Source organism: Alosa alosa, chromosome 21 (genome assembly GCF_017589495.1).
Source record: "Alosa alosa isolate M-15738 ecotype Scorff River chromosome 21, AALO_Geno_1.1, whole genome shotgun sequence".
Lineage (NCBI taxonomy): Eukaryota > Metazoa > Chordata > Actinopteri > Clupeiformes > Clupeidae > Alosa > Alosa alosa.
In genome coordinates, this window is record NC_063209.1 from 22,924,008 (window position 1) to 22,940,003 (window position 15,996).

Below are 15,996 nucleotides of genomic sequence, written 5' to 3' on the forward strand. Positions count from 1 at the left end.
AAACCCTCTCTCTCTCTCTCTCTCATGTGATTTCGTCAGAAAGCCTCATCAGGGAGGGGTGTCTGACTGCGCCCAGAGTCCATCAGCACACATGGCGGCCCAAATGCCAGGAGAGCTGCCATCATGTGCCAACAGCTCCCTCGCTCCCCAGGTGGGCCCTTGAGAGTCCGCCTGGCATGGCAAGGCAAGGCAAGCAGAGCACCCCCCCCCCGAGCCTCCTGGTCTGTCATGGACTGGGCTACTCCCAGCCTGGTGCCAGCCGAGGCTGTTTACCTGGCGCGCAAGGCTGGCCACCTGCTTCCCGTCGCACTAATCCCATCAATATGGTGGCGCAGCGGCGAGAGGCGGCTCGGTGGCAGCAGGGTTCATCGTAAATTACAAACTAAAAATGCACAACACCTGTCTCTCAGGTGGCCAGGAACGGGGGTACGCTGGGCGTGTGCATGTGACAGGGTGTGTGTGTGTGTGTGTCTGTGTGTGAGTGACATCAAATGTATCAGTGTTGTGTGTTTATATGTGTGTTTGGACTGTAAGTGTTGACAGAATAAGTGAACGCATATGTGTTGCACATGAGAGAGAGAGGGAGAGGGAGAGAGATTGTGTGCCAGCCAGGCATACTCTGACTACCTCACTCCAGAGAAGGGGAGAACACGGTGTTCCTGTTCCCTGAGGTCAGCAGACTGACACCAGCGCCGTCTGCTCCTCAGCCACTCACCACTGACATCTGCTGACAGCCGCCTGCCTACAAAACCCCTCACACAAACCCCTCACAACGACCCCTCACAACGACCAGGCACACCAACCCCTCACAACGACCAGGAACACCCAACCCCTCACAACGACCAGGCACACCAACCCCTCACAAAGACCAGGCACACCAACCCCTCACAAAGACCAGGCACACCAACCCCTCACAAAGACCAGGCACACCAACCCCTCACAAAGACCAGGCACACCAACCCCTCACAACGACCAGGAACACCAACCCCTCACAACGACCAGGAACAGCCAACCCCTCACAACGACCAGATACACCAACCCCTCACAACGACCAGGCACACCAACCCCTCACAACAACCCCTCACAACGACCAGGAACAGCCAACCCCTCACAACGACCAGACACACCAACCCCTCACAACGACCAGGCACACCAACCCCTCACAACAACCCCTCACAACGACCAGGCACACCAACCCCTCACAACGACCAGGAACAGCCAGCCCACTCCTCCTCTCATAGCAGGTTATGTGCCCTCTGGAAGCCTTTCAACAGATTATGTGCCAAAGGTGTGTGCCAAGGTTGTGTGCCAAGTGAGGCTGACGTGCCTGCAATATGTAATATGAACTACACTATTACTATACTGGCAAAATTGCATATTTTCATTTGCAGGAAAATACTGTTTTAGAAAACACTGATCATAATCATCATTATTTTGCCACAATTAACCTTCCGGTGATCTCACTTTTACTGAATGTAATTGACAAGATGCACACAGAAGCTTTTGCAACCTACAACTAACTGCACTATTGATAGTTAAACATGTTTCCTTATACTGGGTAAAATTGCATTCACAACCAAATTGCCACTACAACTGGGTGGCAATTAAAGAGTCAAGAAACCTTTTCAAACACAACACCCACTCACCACATGTAGAGAGAGAAACAAACACTGCAATTATTGTCGTCTTCTTAAGAAATGTAGTATTTGGTTTAAGTATGTGGCGTATATGTGGACAAACAAGGACCCGCTTTAAGAAGCTTTTAGACTGAAAGCATACATAAGGCCATCCTTAAAACTATTTTTGTTTGCCGTAACCCGACCGACCCACTTGCCACCATTAAAATAATATTAATGATGTTTTAGTAAGTATTGTGAATATAAATTGCCTACATACAACATAGGCAACGTTATTTCTATTAAATAAAAACCTGTGGCGTCATCTATTAATATGTATACACCATTGGTTTACGCATGTCACACTACTGTATGGCCTATATGTTCGCTTTGTTTCATTCACTATCAATGGTTCGCGCTTATGACAATAAATGATTCAGCAAGTCTTGTATGAATTCCATGTGTGCTTGTACTGAATATGCTTCCGTAAGTCTGTTGTGGCCAGCGCTAGGGGTGAACGATTTTGGAAAAAAATCTAATTGCGATTTTTCTCACCAATATTGCGATGCGATTATTTTTAAGCTCTTTATCTTCTGTCTTATTCAACATAGACAAGCAATATATTATTCTATAGTATGACCAACACAAAATTAGATAAGTTAAACATAAACTGTTCTTTCTTGGAGCCCAGGCCTATGTTATGATGGCATTAGGTCATTGAATAAGATTGATGAATGAAATATTTTTTATTTAACTATTTTAATCACATTAGTATACCTATATTTGTTGAATGACTTCCAGCCTTGTAAACATTTAATGATTCTGATTCGTTTCTATTTCATGTAGATATGACCTTCTTTCGTTAGTTAACCAATAGGTCTACATGTAGTGGCACTGACACGGCTTCTCCTTGTCCTGTGCTCTCCATACACGCCACCGCCATCCATCGCCCGCCCCCGACGTCAAGATTCCCGCGACGACGCGACGATGCTTTACGTTTTTTGCTTCTTCAGTGGTCATGAGAAGAGTCGGTGGCGCGTCGGCAAGCGCAAGTATAAATGCGTTTTGGTGATGTCACATATTACAAATCGCAGCCTTTGTGGTTTGAAAATCGTGTTTCATCATATCGCGATATTATCGCAAATGCAATAAATCGTTCAGCCCTAGCCAGCACCCTCTTCTATGCAGTGGTATGCTGGGGAGGAAGCACAAAGAAGAAGGATGCTGGGCGACTTGACAGGCTGGCTCTGTAGTGGGAGCTGAACTGGAGTGCATCACTTCAATATCTGACAAAAGGACCCTAAACAAACTGATCAACATCTTGACAATGAATGTCATCGGCTCTACAGCACTATCAAAACCAAAAGAGCTTGATCAGCTGGAGACTTCGCTCACTGCCATGCACAACTGAAAGGCTGTCATTTGTTCCTAGGGCCATTGAACTGTTCAATGCCTCACTAAAGGGAAGAGGAGAGATAGACTTCTCTGCTTAGTCTGTCTGCCTCTCCACCCTCTCCATGTCCATGTTTTTTGAGTACTGACTGCCCACTACTGCTTACTACTGTTTTACTATTGTACACAGCCTAATGTTTTCACTACTGTTTTACTGCTACACTGTTTTTTTTTTTTTTCATGCTATATTAGCACACATGATCAATGGCTGCGGTCAGGCTTCTGATACAATACTGAATGAATGAATGGCTATAACCCTATTACCTCAACCTGTTTTTTTTGCACTGAAATAGTTTTTTATTTTACCTTGTCTATATTACACTTTACTCTCCTATTTGTCTATATTATTTATGCTGGTCTCTAGACCTTACTCTTGCACTGTTGGACTAATGTTGGACTACTTTTTGCACCTTCACCATGACACTCACTCTCTTGAGCACCTTGCCAGGCACACATAACTAAGGACTATGGTTGGATTACTGTTTGCACCTTCACCATGACACTCACTCCTTTTAGCACCTCACCAGTCCTGGCCCTGTCACTACAAGCGTCTTATGCTTGATCACCCTCAAGCACATTGGACTTTCTTAATTTAACTTATATAGTGTATTTAGTATTGTTAGTTTTCTTATCTGTCTTATTGTACAGTGGAGTTTAGTTATATGTTTATACTTATGTTTACCATTTCTGCTGTAAGTGCATGTTGTGTGTTATGTCTGTATGCTACTGAGACCCTTGAATTTCCCCTTGAGGATCAATAAAGTATCTATTTATCTATCTATGTAAAGGTTTTGTTCTGCTTGAGGCGTGGTCAGGTAGAATCTTAAACAAACAGGTCAGATAACAAAAAAAGTGCTAAGTAACTGTGACTTGGCAACTCACACATATATAGTATAGTACAAGTATAGTCTTTTGATCCCGTGAGGGAAATTTGGTCTCTGCATTTATCCCAATCCGTGAATTAGTGAAACACACTCAGCACACAGTGAGGTGAAGCACACACTAATCCCGGTGCAGTGAGCTGCCTGCTACAACAGCGGCGCTCAGTGATGGGTTAGGTGCCTTGCTCAAGGGCACTTCAGCCCTCCGGTTACAAGTCCAAAGTGCTAACCAGTAGGCCACGGCTGCCCCAAATATTGACTTCACTAGGTTGTAGGTACTAAACAAATCCACACTGAATTCAATGTAGGGTAGGCCAGCAAATGTACAGTAGATTTGCTGGTCATTTTTATGTTTGTGGGCCCACGTCTGGTCCCCCACATAATGGTGGCACCCATCTAAACATCTAGACAACACGTTTTATTTTCAACCAGAAACAAACTGGAGCTTGAATGTTTAAAGATGCAGTCTGTGATCTGCCGTGCAAAGGCAAAAGGCCGTAACTTCAATTTTATCAAAAATGAGTTTTTGTCATTTTTGGAACAATGGGCATCAATTTTATCATGTGGACAAATATCTTGAGTCAATTTTGTTGTTTTCTTATCAAAATAAGATGCTGTTTTTTGCCGTAACTTCAAAAAAGCAGAGGGTAAGCCAAGGCATAGCCCGTAACATCAGTTGTGGTTCTTTAGCTTTGTTTTTCGCTGTTTCTATAGAACGCTGGAATTAAGTTACAGTGCACCGTAATTTCAGCGCAGCAAACCATATTAACTGGTGGTGGGTAAAACAAAGGCAGAGTGTCTTATGCCTATGTATTGTATGTAGGCCTAATTGAAGCACTTCAGCCACACTTCAATAAAGTGAAAAGAAAATGTTGCAGTGGTTGTTTTACTATCTAGCATTAACTACTTCAGATTTTGTGAAATTCAGCTAGGATGTAGCCTAGTTAGCTAGTTAACTGTTCCTGATCCACAAATAGCCTACATGATAGATGTTGTGCCAGGCAACTGTAAGACACCATAAGTCTCAAAGCCTGGATACTATTAACTAGTAGCCTAGTACACGTTTTCTTGTGCCATACAGGGTGGCTAGCTGCCTGCCAATCTGCAAGTCCACTCACTGGCAGAAAACAAAGCGAGTGGGTTGGGGACGCCTCACGATACACCTCCCCGTCCCTCCCCGGCGAGGAGAACATGTCGCACACAAACTAACCCAGCAGATAGAACTTAGATCACAGCTTACCTTTAAAAAAACCATGGAAAACAACATCCACTGAGAAGACAAATCCATTGTTTAAATCCATCACAAGTTTTCAGCAAGCCCATTCTAAGAATATAATTATGTGCAGGCTAGCTAGCCTAAAATCTATCAAAGTGCAACGTTGTTGGGATGTTGTCATTCAATTTTAAGTGTCGCTATGAGTAAGCTATTAGCTAAAGCTAGACAGTGTTGGTTGCAAAATATTTGACTCCCATACCTAACAAAACTACACAGCATGTCCTTAAGTCGATGTCCCTTTAATTTGTCAAGAAAGAAATCCAATCAATGTGTGACTCCTCCGCCGCCCATCGACACAGACAGTAAATTATTATGTGTCCATGAGTAGCAAAATTCCTGTAATTGCATCACGTTTCCAATGGCATTGGCTTGGATCATGTTGTGGCTGTTTTTGGTTTTCTGGCTCTTAAAGTGTTATTTTACTTAAATTAAGTACAACGATAAAGTTTTAAAATGTTCCAGTGTAGCCTTCTCATTATTTTGTATTTTGTAATATTCTGTTGATGGAGGCCTAATATTAAGCCTTACTAGACAAAACTCACTAAATGTTATCTTAAGGCTATCATTGTTATCATATAAATGTTTCTATAGAGTGATAAAAGTCCAAATGGTCAATAAATTAGAAGTTAAGGTATTATGCCTTTGTATGACCCATTATTGTTTTGCAGATAATGCAAAGGCAGAATACAGTAACTTCCAAATAAGGGTCAAAGGTCAAGTTTGAGCTGATTTTTTTTTTCATGTAGATACATGTATTCATTATGACAATTACTTGGCAAATTTTCAGTGTCCTACCTATCATACAATTGGCTGGACAACAAAAAAACTTTAAAGTCATTTTTCTCAGTTTCACACTCTGGCGAGTTAAGGTCTTTTGCCTTTGTAGGGCAGTGATTTAGTTTCACAATAGGTTTCCCGTTTACAGAGCCACGACTGTGTACAAACACCAGATAGCTGGGGGACCATAATCAGGAATTTGAGAGAAGGTGTATGGGATTAGAATAACAGACTGCAACTCTATGTGCTAGTGAGAATTCTTCTTTGTCAAATATTCAATTGCCAAAGGCCCAAAACATCATGTAACCGAACACAAGCCTCAATTTCAGCTTAAATGAACTATGTTGCTATGCAACTTATTAAAATGTACTTACCACATTCTTGGGGTCTGCATTCAGACCCCCTCCTGCATGACCGTGCCAGCATGTCCGCTTGTCTGTGATTTGCAGATGCTGTTGGAACAGAAGAAAAGTGTTATACGTTTTATAGATCTTTGTTAGAAGTCATACCAAACTCTAGACTAAATCTGAGCAAGTCGCAGATTATCAAAGTACTATGTAGATGCAACTAATATTGATATGTAAATATAACATAAGCATCTGATTCATCAGAACAACAGAGCAACCAATGAGTTTGGTTTGTGATCGAGGTAAACATTTTTGCTATATACCGGTAACTAAATACAGTAAAGCCCAGAATCATTTATACCATTCATTAAAAGAATGAATTATTATTGTTGGTCAAATAAGAAAACACAGTAAATACAAATTCGGCATAGGTAGGGTTAACCTAGGCCTAGGCTTAGCTGTGAAAAATGACTCTCCTTAACTCACCTTTACCGCTTCCAGTAACTGTCGCGAATTCTGGTGTCTGTTGACATTCCATGAGGCCGTCCTCACGTGTGGACCCAGTAACTACAGTCCAATAGTAAGAGATAAGGAGTACCATTAGACAACTCATAAACAGGATCGCTTAGCCTCATGCATCTGACGTAACAGAACAGCATCACACATGTACCTAGGGGGCAAATGCATAATTATGATTTTGTGCCACTGACAGAACTGCATGGGAGGTTTGCCTGTTTAGTTGTCAACCACTATGTAAACAGGGAAATTCCATACTCTACCATGGTCATTTCCCATTGTGAAATGGAGAAGTTAACACTTTTCTAACTGTTGGCCTCAATACAAAAACTTCAATTACTTGTAACTCCTGTTTGGATAAACACTAAAAACTAGAAAACTGAAAAAGGTAAATGAGGCTGAAATGAGCAGTACCTAAAGTAATGCAAAGTAACTCATTCATTGTTTATAATGATTAACAACAATAATAATTCATTGGTCTGGTTTGTCAGTTATGTTCAGCGACCAACATGTCTTCTGATTATTTGGAAAAATTCACTATGCTAAATCACAAAGAACAAAGCTTTGCCAATAATACTGCCATCTCTACAACAAATATGCTTAGGTCATTTCCAACAGATAGCTCCTGACGTGCATGATCACGTGTTAAAAACATGAGAAGGCCCATGGGTGGGTTAACTGGGTGCCGTGTTCCTTATCTAACTAGCACAAGTTGTTGGAGCTGACAAGCATGTAGTCAGCATCATGTGATGGAACACGTACCCAATTAACAAAGGCAACTTCTTAAAGCTAATGTCAAAGCCTACACTGCATCTAGCCAAATAAACTAAATTGTTACATGATATCTCCTTTGAGTTTCAATCATTAGAAGTTGGATACGTCAACCAACTGCGGAGTTATGAAATAGCGCGCATGTTAATCGCATCTTAATTTCTGCCATAACCTCACGTGAACCAACCTCCTGTTGGTTATTGGGCATGGTGCAGGGAAATACATTTAAACAACAAGAAAACGTTACACATAGTAAAGGTCACGTTAACAGCGCCTCAGACAAGACTTCTACTCGAACTTTTGACCACAAACTTATTCAACAGCTTACCATTTTACTGAACGTTAGCCATAGCCAGATAGCTAGTCTTAGCTACAAGAAACAATAAACCAAGAGTCTGTCAGCAGTATTGTCTGTTGCCCTCAGATTTATCAGTTAATTCCCATATTGTTGGAAACAGTTATTCACCTGACTCATACCATTAGCTAGACAGCTAACTGTAGCTGCTATCATTGAGGTTTAGGTGCTAACTTTCACTGACCAATGCTTCTGCCCTTGTAGCCTATGACTTGCGTCGCCCTGAATAAGTCATTCACCTGATGGGTGTTCTGTGGTTTACGGTGAGTGGCACTTCTCTTCTCATTGCAACTCCAAACATGATATGAGCTCGTCTGTTGAAGTAACAAGGCTAGTTTGCGTCTTCGAAAGTGGAACCCACATTTTAGCGGTGCCAACAGTGGCGCCATGTTGTTCAGAAGGAACGAGGGTTGTACACGGAAGTCTTTCGTCATTTCCAGGCAGAGAGTAAACCCCGATAAACCCTCGTTTATGGTTTATGATTGACAATAATGCTAATACGAATACAAATACTACCTACACTACTACTACTAATAATAATAATAATAACAATAATGATGATAATAATAACAATGATGATTTGTATGACACGACACAAATTTCTACTAGGCCGCTATCCATCAAATGTTCAAATGTATGCTGTATGTTCTTCTACGTGGCATAACTCGACTCCAAATCATGCCCCGATGAAGAACAGTTTTGAGTGATGTTGTTACCACTGCAAGCATTAAAAAAGTGTGTTTGTGTGTGTGTGTGTGTGTGAGAGAGAGAGAGAGAGAGAGAGAGAGAGAGAGCGCGGATGTGACGTTTGTTATTCTGGGGAAAAGTTTGACAGTACGTAATGGCAATGGCCGATTGAGCACGTTGTTCGTTGTTGTCTGGTAGCTGACCTAATTACTCGTTTGTTTGCTAATATTCCTTGCAGTGGGATTACAAAAATAAATATGCCTTGTCATAACCAACAGATTAGTAGTAGTAGTAATTCAGATCACGCTGTCATGAAGCAGGTGAGGTTTGCTAACAATGGTAGCGTTAACGTTAATGCGAATAACATTTCATTAGGCGCGCATACAGACAACGAGGTAGATACAAAACTTAACGGTGGTGAAGTTAATGAAGACCTGCAGATACAGCTTGGACCGCAGTTGAAACTTCTACCTTTGAATGACCAAATTCGGGAACTGCAGACCATCATAAGAGACAAGTGAGTTATTAAGCATTAGCAAGCTAGCTAGCTCATGCTAGCTAGAGTAAAATGGTAACTGGTGCATGTAGATAGAGCTGTTACAAGATCTTTGGGTGTATGTGCAGTGCACGCTCTGAAAACTTCATGGATGTTTGACATTAACTCTGAAAGCGTCAGCTTGAAGACTTCATGGATGTTTGATATCAGGTTATGAATTAGCTTTCTCATCTTTGTTTCTTTACCGCCCAGATCAACCAGCAGAGGAGACTTTGTGTTTTGCGCTGACCGCTTGGTAAGTTATAAGTCACACTGTACACACAGGCGATTATGAATGGTGTTATCTGTCGCTTAATGTTTATCCTCACCTGGTTATTAATGGTCGACTTCTGATGATGCTGTGTAGATTCGACTTGTGGTCGAAGAAGGACTCAATCAACTCCCCTACACAGAGTGCTCAGTAACCACACCAACGGGTATGGCTAGTCTCAGATATCTGACCCAGAATATTTACCCATTTGATGTTTGCCTTGAGTGCTTGAGTCTTCTCAACATTTGCTGTTGTTTCTATCTCATTTAGGGCACAAGTATGAGGGAGTGAAATTTGAGAGAGGCAACTGTGGAGTTAGCATAATGAGGAGCGGTAAGTTACATAATTATGACATCAGTAATCAAGGATGTTGAATTGTATGGTTCTTAGCAGACACTTTTGTGTCAAAAGCCACTTATGACATAAACAGACATTTCTTTAACATTGAAATGTACAGTTTAAAGTAAAGCCACATAGCATAAATATAATAAATATAAATAATATGAATAGACTAAATCAAATGAATCAGAATAATTAACCCTAACTTCACAAAAACTGAATGAAAAGTAATGAGAGAAGCGTTATGTTATAAACGTTTATGACTTGTTTATGACACGTTCATGACAGTGTCATGTCACTCTTATGTCGATACTGTCAAGTAAAGAGTAACCATTGAGGTAGTTATAAATGCTACAATGCACATCAATGGTAACAGAACACCATTGGCTCCCCAGTACAATAACCCCCACCCATATAATGATTATGACTCCAGTAACGTTTTCTCACTCTTATGAGATGTTCCAACTTAGTCAAGACATAAAATACATAATTTTAAACCTCAGCCTAGCTGACCACTCCTTACAGCAACCTCCAGGTGGTGTGATGCAGCCACTGTAGCCCTCCTGCTAGAAAGCAAATGATTATGTAAAGGTGTGTTTGACATAAGTCGTAAGGTCAGAAGTTACTACCATCTGTCTGAGACAACGGGATGAATACCTCAGCAAATTCTGTATCATAAGGAATGTATGCTATGTCTTCATGTCACTGATAAGACACCATAAATGCTCTGATAATATGCTTTCTATTCATCATGTTGATGGTTTTAAATCTTTCTCTCTGTTCTATTTATAGAAATCCACTAGAGACATATTTTTAAAGCTCAGTAACTCAGACCATATTCCTTGAGAAAAATGTGGGGTCAGATTCCAGGTGAAATTTGTAGTGAAAGCCCACATTGGTCATATCTCTGATTACAGGTATATAGGGTTGTCTAAATCAGTAAAGGGCATAGAAGCACATGGTATATATTATGTCAGATGTATTCATTCATTTTCTGTTGACAAGCCAATGGAATCACATTGGTGTATGAATAAACATTGATGTTCATATGTATGTGATTCGTTTATGTTTTGTAATGCATTTTATTTGTGACTTGTGTGTTTGCCTGTCTATGCTAACATGTGGTTTGGTGCCTGTACAGGGGAGGCCATGGAGCAGGGCCTGAGGGATTGCTGCCGCTCCATCCGCATCGGGAAGATCCTGATCCAGAGTGATGAGGAGACACAGAAGGCCAAAGTATACTACGCCAAGTTCCCACCCGACATCTACAGACGCAAAGTCCTGCTCATGTACCCTATCCTGAGTGAGTACGGGGGCTGGGGATGGGAGGCGGGGATGGATGGATATTCAAAAGTATGTGGATTGGTGACAAACATGGGTAAATGAACGCAGAGTAAGAGATCAATCTTCTAATAGACATGCCTTTTATTCTCCTAGGAGAAGAAAGCAATGTGGCTCTTCTGTTTGGTTTACTCTGAGTTAATTCACTCCCGTTTGCAACTGAACCATGTATTTCAAATACCGCCTGCTATCTGCTCAACCCAAGTACAGACTTACAGTAACATCAAGAGAGTCTAAAGCCTATTTGGTCATTACGTATAAATCATCATGTAAAACAATTCAAATGAAAACAAAGCAAAGACTAAAATCTACTGTCATCCACATTTCTCTTTTCATTGTTAAAAGGTCATTATTAGTTGCTGCCCACTGTTATGTAGAATGACAGTTAGACACATCTCAGTGAACAGGAATGATTAAAAGCAATCTTTGGCACTCAATAACCCCCAACCCTTTTCACCAGCCACAGAACATGGCACTAACACACTGTTAATATTTCTAATACACACACACACACACACACACACACACATATATATATATATATATATATATATATATATATATATATATATATATATATATATATATATATATATATATATATATACAGTATATATATAATTACCTCACAACATCCTGCGAGGCTCACTGAGGTTTTTAAGAGCGTCCCTACCTTTTCTCCTCAGCTTCTGTTGACCTTTGCCCCCCAACCCCCTCTTCACCTAGTCCCCCTTCGCCAGGCGCTGAGGCACGGTGGATAATTATAGGCCACGGCGGGAAAATTACACAGAGCCCACTGGATAGCCAGAGACTGCTGAATAGCATAATGAGAGCCTCCCGAAATAGTGCTGTAATGGCCATGCTTTACTCCCGCAGTATGCAAAAAAAAAATTGTAACTGCTCCCCGGCGATCAAGCCCAAACAACAACCCGGCAGCGTTGCCAAGTCCATTTTTATCTAAAGTTGATTACAAAAAAATTGGAAAGTTGCGAATTGCGTTATTTTTTTTTTTGGGGGATTGTTTCTAAAGCGTCGTTGCTTATTTGGGCATGCTCCGTGTCTTATGTGTCTCCACCACACCTGTCTAATAAACCACCAAAACAGCACAGTTTGACCTTTTTTTAGGACACCGAACCCTTTCCCCCTCCCTCCTAATCGTCATAAATCAAGACGTGCGCAAAAGGATCCATTAATTTCGGATATTTTTTTTCTGCTGGTTCAATTTAAGAGACAGAGTGAGCAAAATAGAGAGATATAAACAGTTGGGAGAAAAAAGTGTATTCAAATATTTAGCTTAATATTTGTGTTAAGTGTATTCAAATATTTAGCTTAACCAAGTGGCAGACAATAACATACTGTAGGTCTACAGTGTGCAGTTTTCTGTAAGTTAAGTATGAAGTATGTGCACAGCATTCAGATCTTCTTAAAAGAGCTGGAACACCACTCTCATCAAAGCGGAATGCTTTAAGAGCCACTTCTTTCTTCCAGAGTCAATTCTTTTGGGCTTGTTTTCATAGTCCTGGTTGTTTTTTTCTCTCCCTTGATCTGGCAACTCTGCAACCCAGCACTCCGTGGCTACACACACACACACACACACACACACACACACACACACACACACACAGACAGGGACACAGGCGTGGAGAGAACCCATTAGAGTATCTCAGGCAGGGTCATGAGGTTGTAGCACTACCATCCATGTCTTGCTGCTTGTGTGATTAACCCTGATGACTTTGTTCCTTCGACAAACGGTGATTATGAGTCAGGTGGTAGTAGACAGCTGGGATGTACCATGGAGTGTTTATTTATGTGAATGTGTAATTAAGTACTCACTTGTCAGACATGGACTGTGATTTTCCCATATTCAGCTGTTATAGCAGTTATAGAAAGTAAACTATATGACACATAATTTTGCTATGCCATTGATGCACCGTTGAACCATTCATTTATTCATTCATTAATTCATGCATTCATTCTAGCTAGTTACCTGAAATCACGTATACAAATCTGTATAGTACTGTTTGCAAGCAGACCTATACTAGTACTATTGTTGTTCAGTTATCAGGATCCTGAATCCGGTTATGTGTGTGTGTGTGTGTGTGTGTGTGTGTGTGTGGTGTGTAGGCACCGGAAATACAGTGATCGAAGCCGTGAGGGTCTTGATTGAGCACAGTGTCCTGCCCAGACACATCATCCTCCTCAGCCTCTTCTCCACTCCTCATGGTAAGCTCTGCCTGTGTTAATTACACAATGTTAAATTAATTAACACACATCACATCACAGGCTGTGAATGCCTCGTCGGAGGAACGGTGCTTTAAGCAACAGTAGCTGCTCCTTAGCTAACTTCCCCCTAGAAGTCAAATAAATATGGTGATTAATGAAGACATTTGACTTGAACTGTAATGCAATTACTACATTTGTAATAGTAGGGTTAATGCCTTAGACTAAGATGTTACTATTATAAAGTAGAATTAATAGCTTTCCAGCTTTGTTGGTAGTGCAATACATACATTTATTTATATGTGGCTGTGTTAGTATCAAATACATGTGATTGGCTTTTTTCAAACATAAAGAGGAGTGAGCTGTTCTATAAGCTTTTCATCCACGCATGCAGTGTTATTAAATTCAATATTTACATTTATTCATTCATTTAGCAGACACTTTTCCTCCTAAGTGATGTCAATTGCCTCCATACTGTATGTCAATTATATTACAAGGGACTACATTGTCCCCAGAGCAACTTGGGGTTAAGTGCCTTGCTCAAGGGCACGGTGGCAGCTGGGAATTGAACCCACAACTTTACAGATTTAATCAGACATGCTAGCCCAGCTCCTTAACCACTACGCTACCACCGCCCAATATGTTGTGCTCTTCTTCATTTTTCTTCAAGTATAATCTCAGTGTAATGAGTACATGGACTTTGTTCTCCACAGGGGCTAAGTCTATCATTCAGGAGTTCCCAGACATCACCATACTCACTACAGAGGTGCACCCTGTTGCACCCACCCATTTTGGGCAGAGATACTTTGGTACAGACTAAATCCCACCACCACCACCACCACCACCACCACCTCAAAAGCTCAAGCAAGAAACCTGTGCGTGTGTGTGTGGGTGTGTGTGTGTGTTTTGGTCGTCTCTCTTCGAGGAGCATGCATCTCCATACATGTCATACATCTCAAAAACATTTCATGGGTACATTTCCCACTGGTTTTGGCCCAGTCCCAAACTCAAACTTGATCCTAAACTAGTATGCCTCGAGCGGAGGGTACTCTGGTGCTGGGCTGTGTAGTCATGATTTCTGAGTTTACCAGATAATGGGTTTTTACTCTCGGCAGTTATCTATAAAACTTGAATCCTGTTTTGAAGAATACCCAGCAGGACAAAGCTTAAAACACTATTTTTGATTGACCATATACAAAAGCAAAAATTGGAACTGTCTCTTCAAAGCCTGATTTGTAGGAAAAATACGGTTTTGGAGTGGGTTGTGGATCAAGTAGATATTGCTGTTTTATTTATTGGTTATTATTCTGTATGAAGGGATTGTTAGCTTTTCTTTTTTGTCCATTTCAAACGTACTTGGCCATATCTGTGTGTAACAGTCACCATAATGCAAAGCACGTGGCCAGCCTAATTTTCTTTCTAGACAAAAGGACACTTTTAATGCAAGATTAAATCTCCATTACTTTGGGTAGGCAAATTAAATGGCCTGTTTATCCAGAAGGACCGCATTGTTGGATTCTGTGGCTTGTTGTGTGTGTGTGTGTGTGTGTGTGTGGATGTGTTTCATAACTGACATAGCTACATAGGTTTGTGTATGTAGAAACGAGTGTCAGTCCAGAAAGACGCAATGACACATGAAAAAAGCTACCAGTCATTTTTAATGGGGTTCCTGCAGATGGACCACCAACTGTGCCAAAAGAGCTTGTAGGTGACAGTCGAAGTTTGAGATGATTTTATTTCTTTTCCTTTTGTCAGAAAGAAATGACAGAAAATGTCTGAAATTCATGTTGATGTATGCTCCTTATGTTGTCTCCATGTTTAATTTTCTTTTGGGAGTGGGGGATGAGTATTGCAAATGGTGGTTTATTTTTTATAAATTGCAGTTTGTTGTTAAAAGTTCCCCAGTGAAGCTCAGAGGAGAGAGGAGACTGATATGGACTGATCTTTCCCAACTAGTGCCTGCTTTGCTGCAGCAACGTGAAACAGATTTTGCGTGTTTGTGTATCTGTGATGTGAGTACGGCACAATAGTTGAAACCAACAGGAAATACAGAAGCATACAAACAGTACTGTCAATATAAAGGGGTCAGAATACACAAATGATATGTTTAAATGTGAAAATAATGAAAATAAAAGTTGATAAAGATATTACCTTGGATTTACAATTACATGTCTTCATGTCTGTCATGAACATCTCTTCTCCAGTATAAAGTGGCATATGATAAAAACCAGTGGTCCCCTTCACACATACACCTTGTAAAAGGATACCAAAGCGCACATATAAAATAATCTAGGATAATCTAGAGTTAATCTGCCCTTCATCCAGTAACATAATGTACCTGTTATTGATGTCACATACTTCATACCCATCCCAGATATTAGCAATGGAGCCCAGCTCATTCCAAGTTCATTTACTTTCAAATAATTTTGCAGTTCACCAATTACAGCTGCCCCTGTATAATCAGTATGTCAGAGTCCGTAAACAGTAGACATAATAACTCTCGTAAGGCTGTACCGTTCATACCAGGATGAATCTAGAGGAACCTTCTTCCTGTCTTATGCTGCTTCAAAGCTGATGGCTGTGTTACGATCCTTCCTCTCATTCTCTCCAGC

At 40.9% G+C, this 15,996-nt stretch overlaps 2 protein-coding genes across 2 annotated transcripts in view; one reads left to right on the forward strand and one right to left on the reverse strand.

The window, feature by feature from the left end:
- abcb7 (ATP-binding cassette, sub-family B (MDR/TAP), member 7) overlaps positions 1 to 8,437 on the reverse strand; it is a 43,311-nt gene extending 34,874 nt beyond the window's left edge. Inside the window, exons 1-3 of the mRNA XM_048230631.1 lie at positions 8,231 to 8,437; positions 6,836 to 6,916; positions 6,377 to 6,454 (exon numbers count right to left, since the gene is read on the reverse strand). Coding sequence (XP_048086588.1) covers positions 6,377 to 6,454; positions 6,836 to 6,916; positions 8,231 to 8,425 — 354 coding nt within the window. The 5' untranslated portion in view covers positions 8,426 to 8,437. The remainder of the gene's footprint in view (positions 1 to 6,376; positions 6,455 to 6,835; positions 6,917 to 8,230) is intronic.
- Positions 8,438 to 8,808: 371 nt separating this feature from the next.
- Positions 8,809 to 15,534, forward strand: LOC125286001 (uracil phosphoribosyltransferase homolog). Its single transcript, XM_048230630.1, has 7 exons — positions 8,809 to 9,195; positions 9,427 to 9,469; positions 9,581 to 9,650; positions 9,755 to 9,817; positions 10,965 to 11,126; positions 13,289 to 13,387; positions 14,098 to 15,534. Exons 1-7 carry the CDS (start codon positions 8,936 to 8,938, stop codon positions 14,202 to 14,204), a joined length of 804 nt encoding a protein of 267 aa, XP_048086587.1. The 5' UTR covers positions 8,809 to 8,935; the 3' UTR covers positions 14,205 to 15,534.
- The last annotated feature ends 462 nt before the right edge of the window (positions 15,535 to 15,996 follow it).

Excerpts from the sequence above, each read along its gene's own strand:
- LOC125286001 (XM_048230630.1), top strand. The coding sequence starts at position 8,936 with ATGCCTTGTCATAACCAACAGATTAGTAGTAGTAGTAATTCAGATCAC. Across the intron at positions 9,470-9,580 it reads TGTTTTGCGCTGACCGCTTG|ATTCGACTTGTGGTCGAAGA; the intron begins GTAAGTTATAAG and ends GATGCTGTGTAG. Across the intron at positions 9,818-10,964 it reads AGTTAGCATAATGAGGAGCG|GGGAGGCCATGGAGCAGGGC; the intron begins GTAAGTTACATA and ends GTGCCTGTACAG.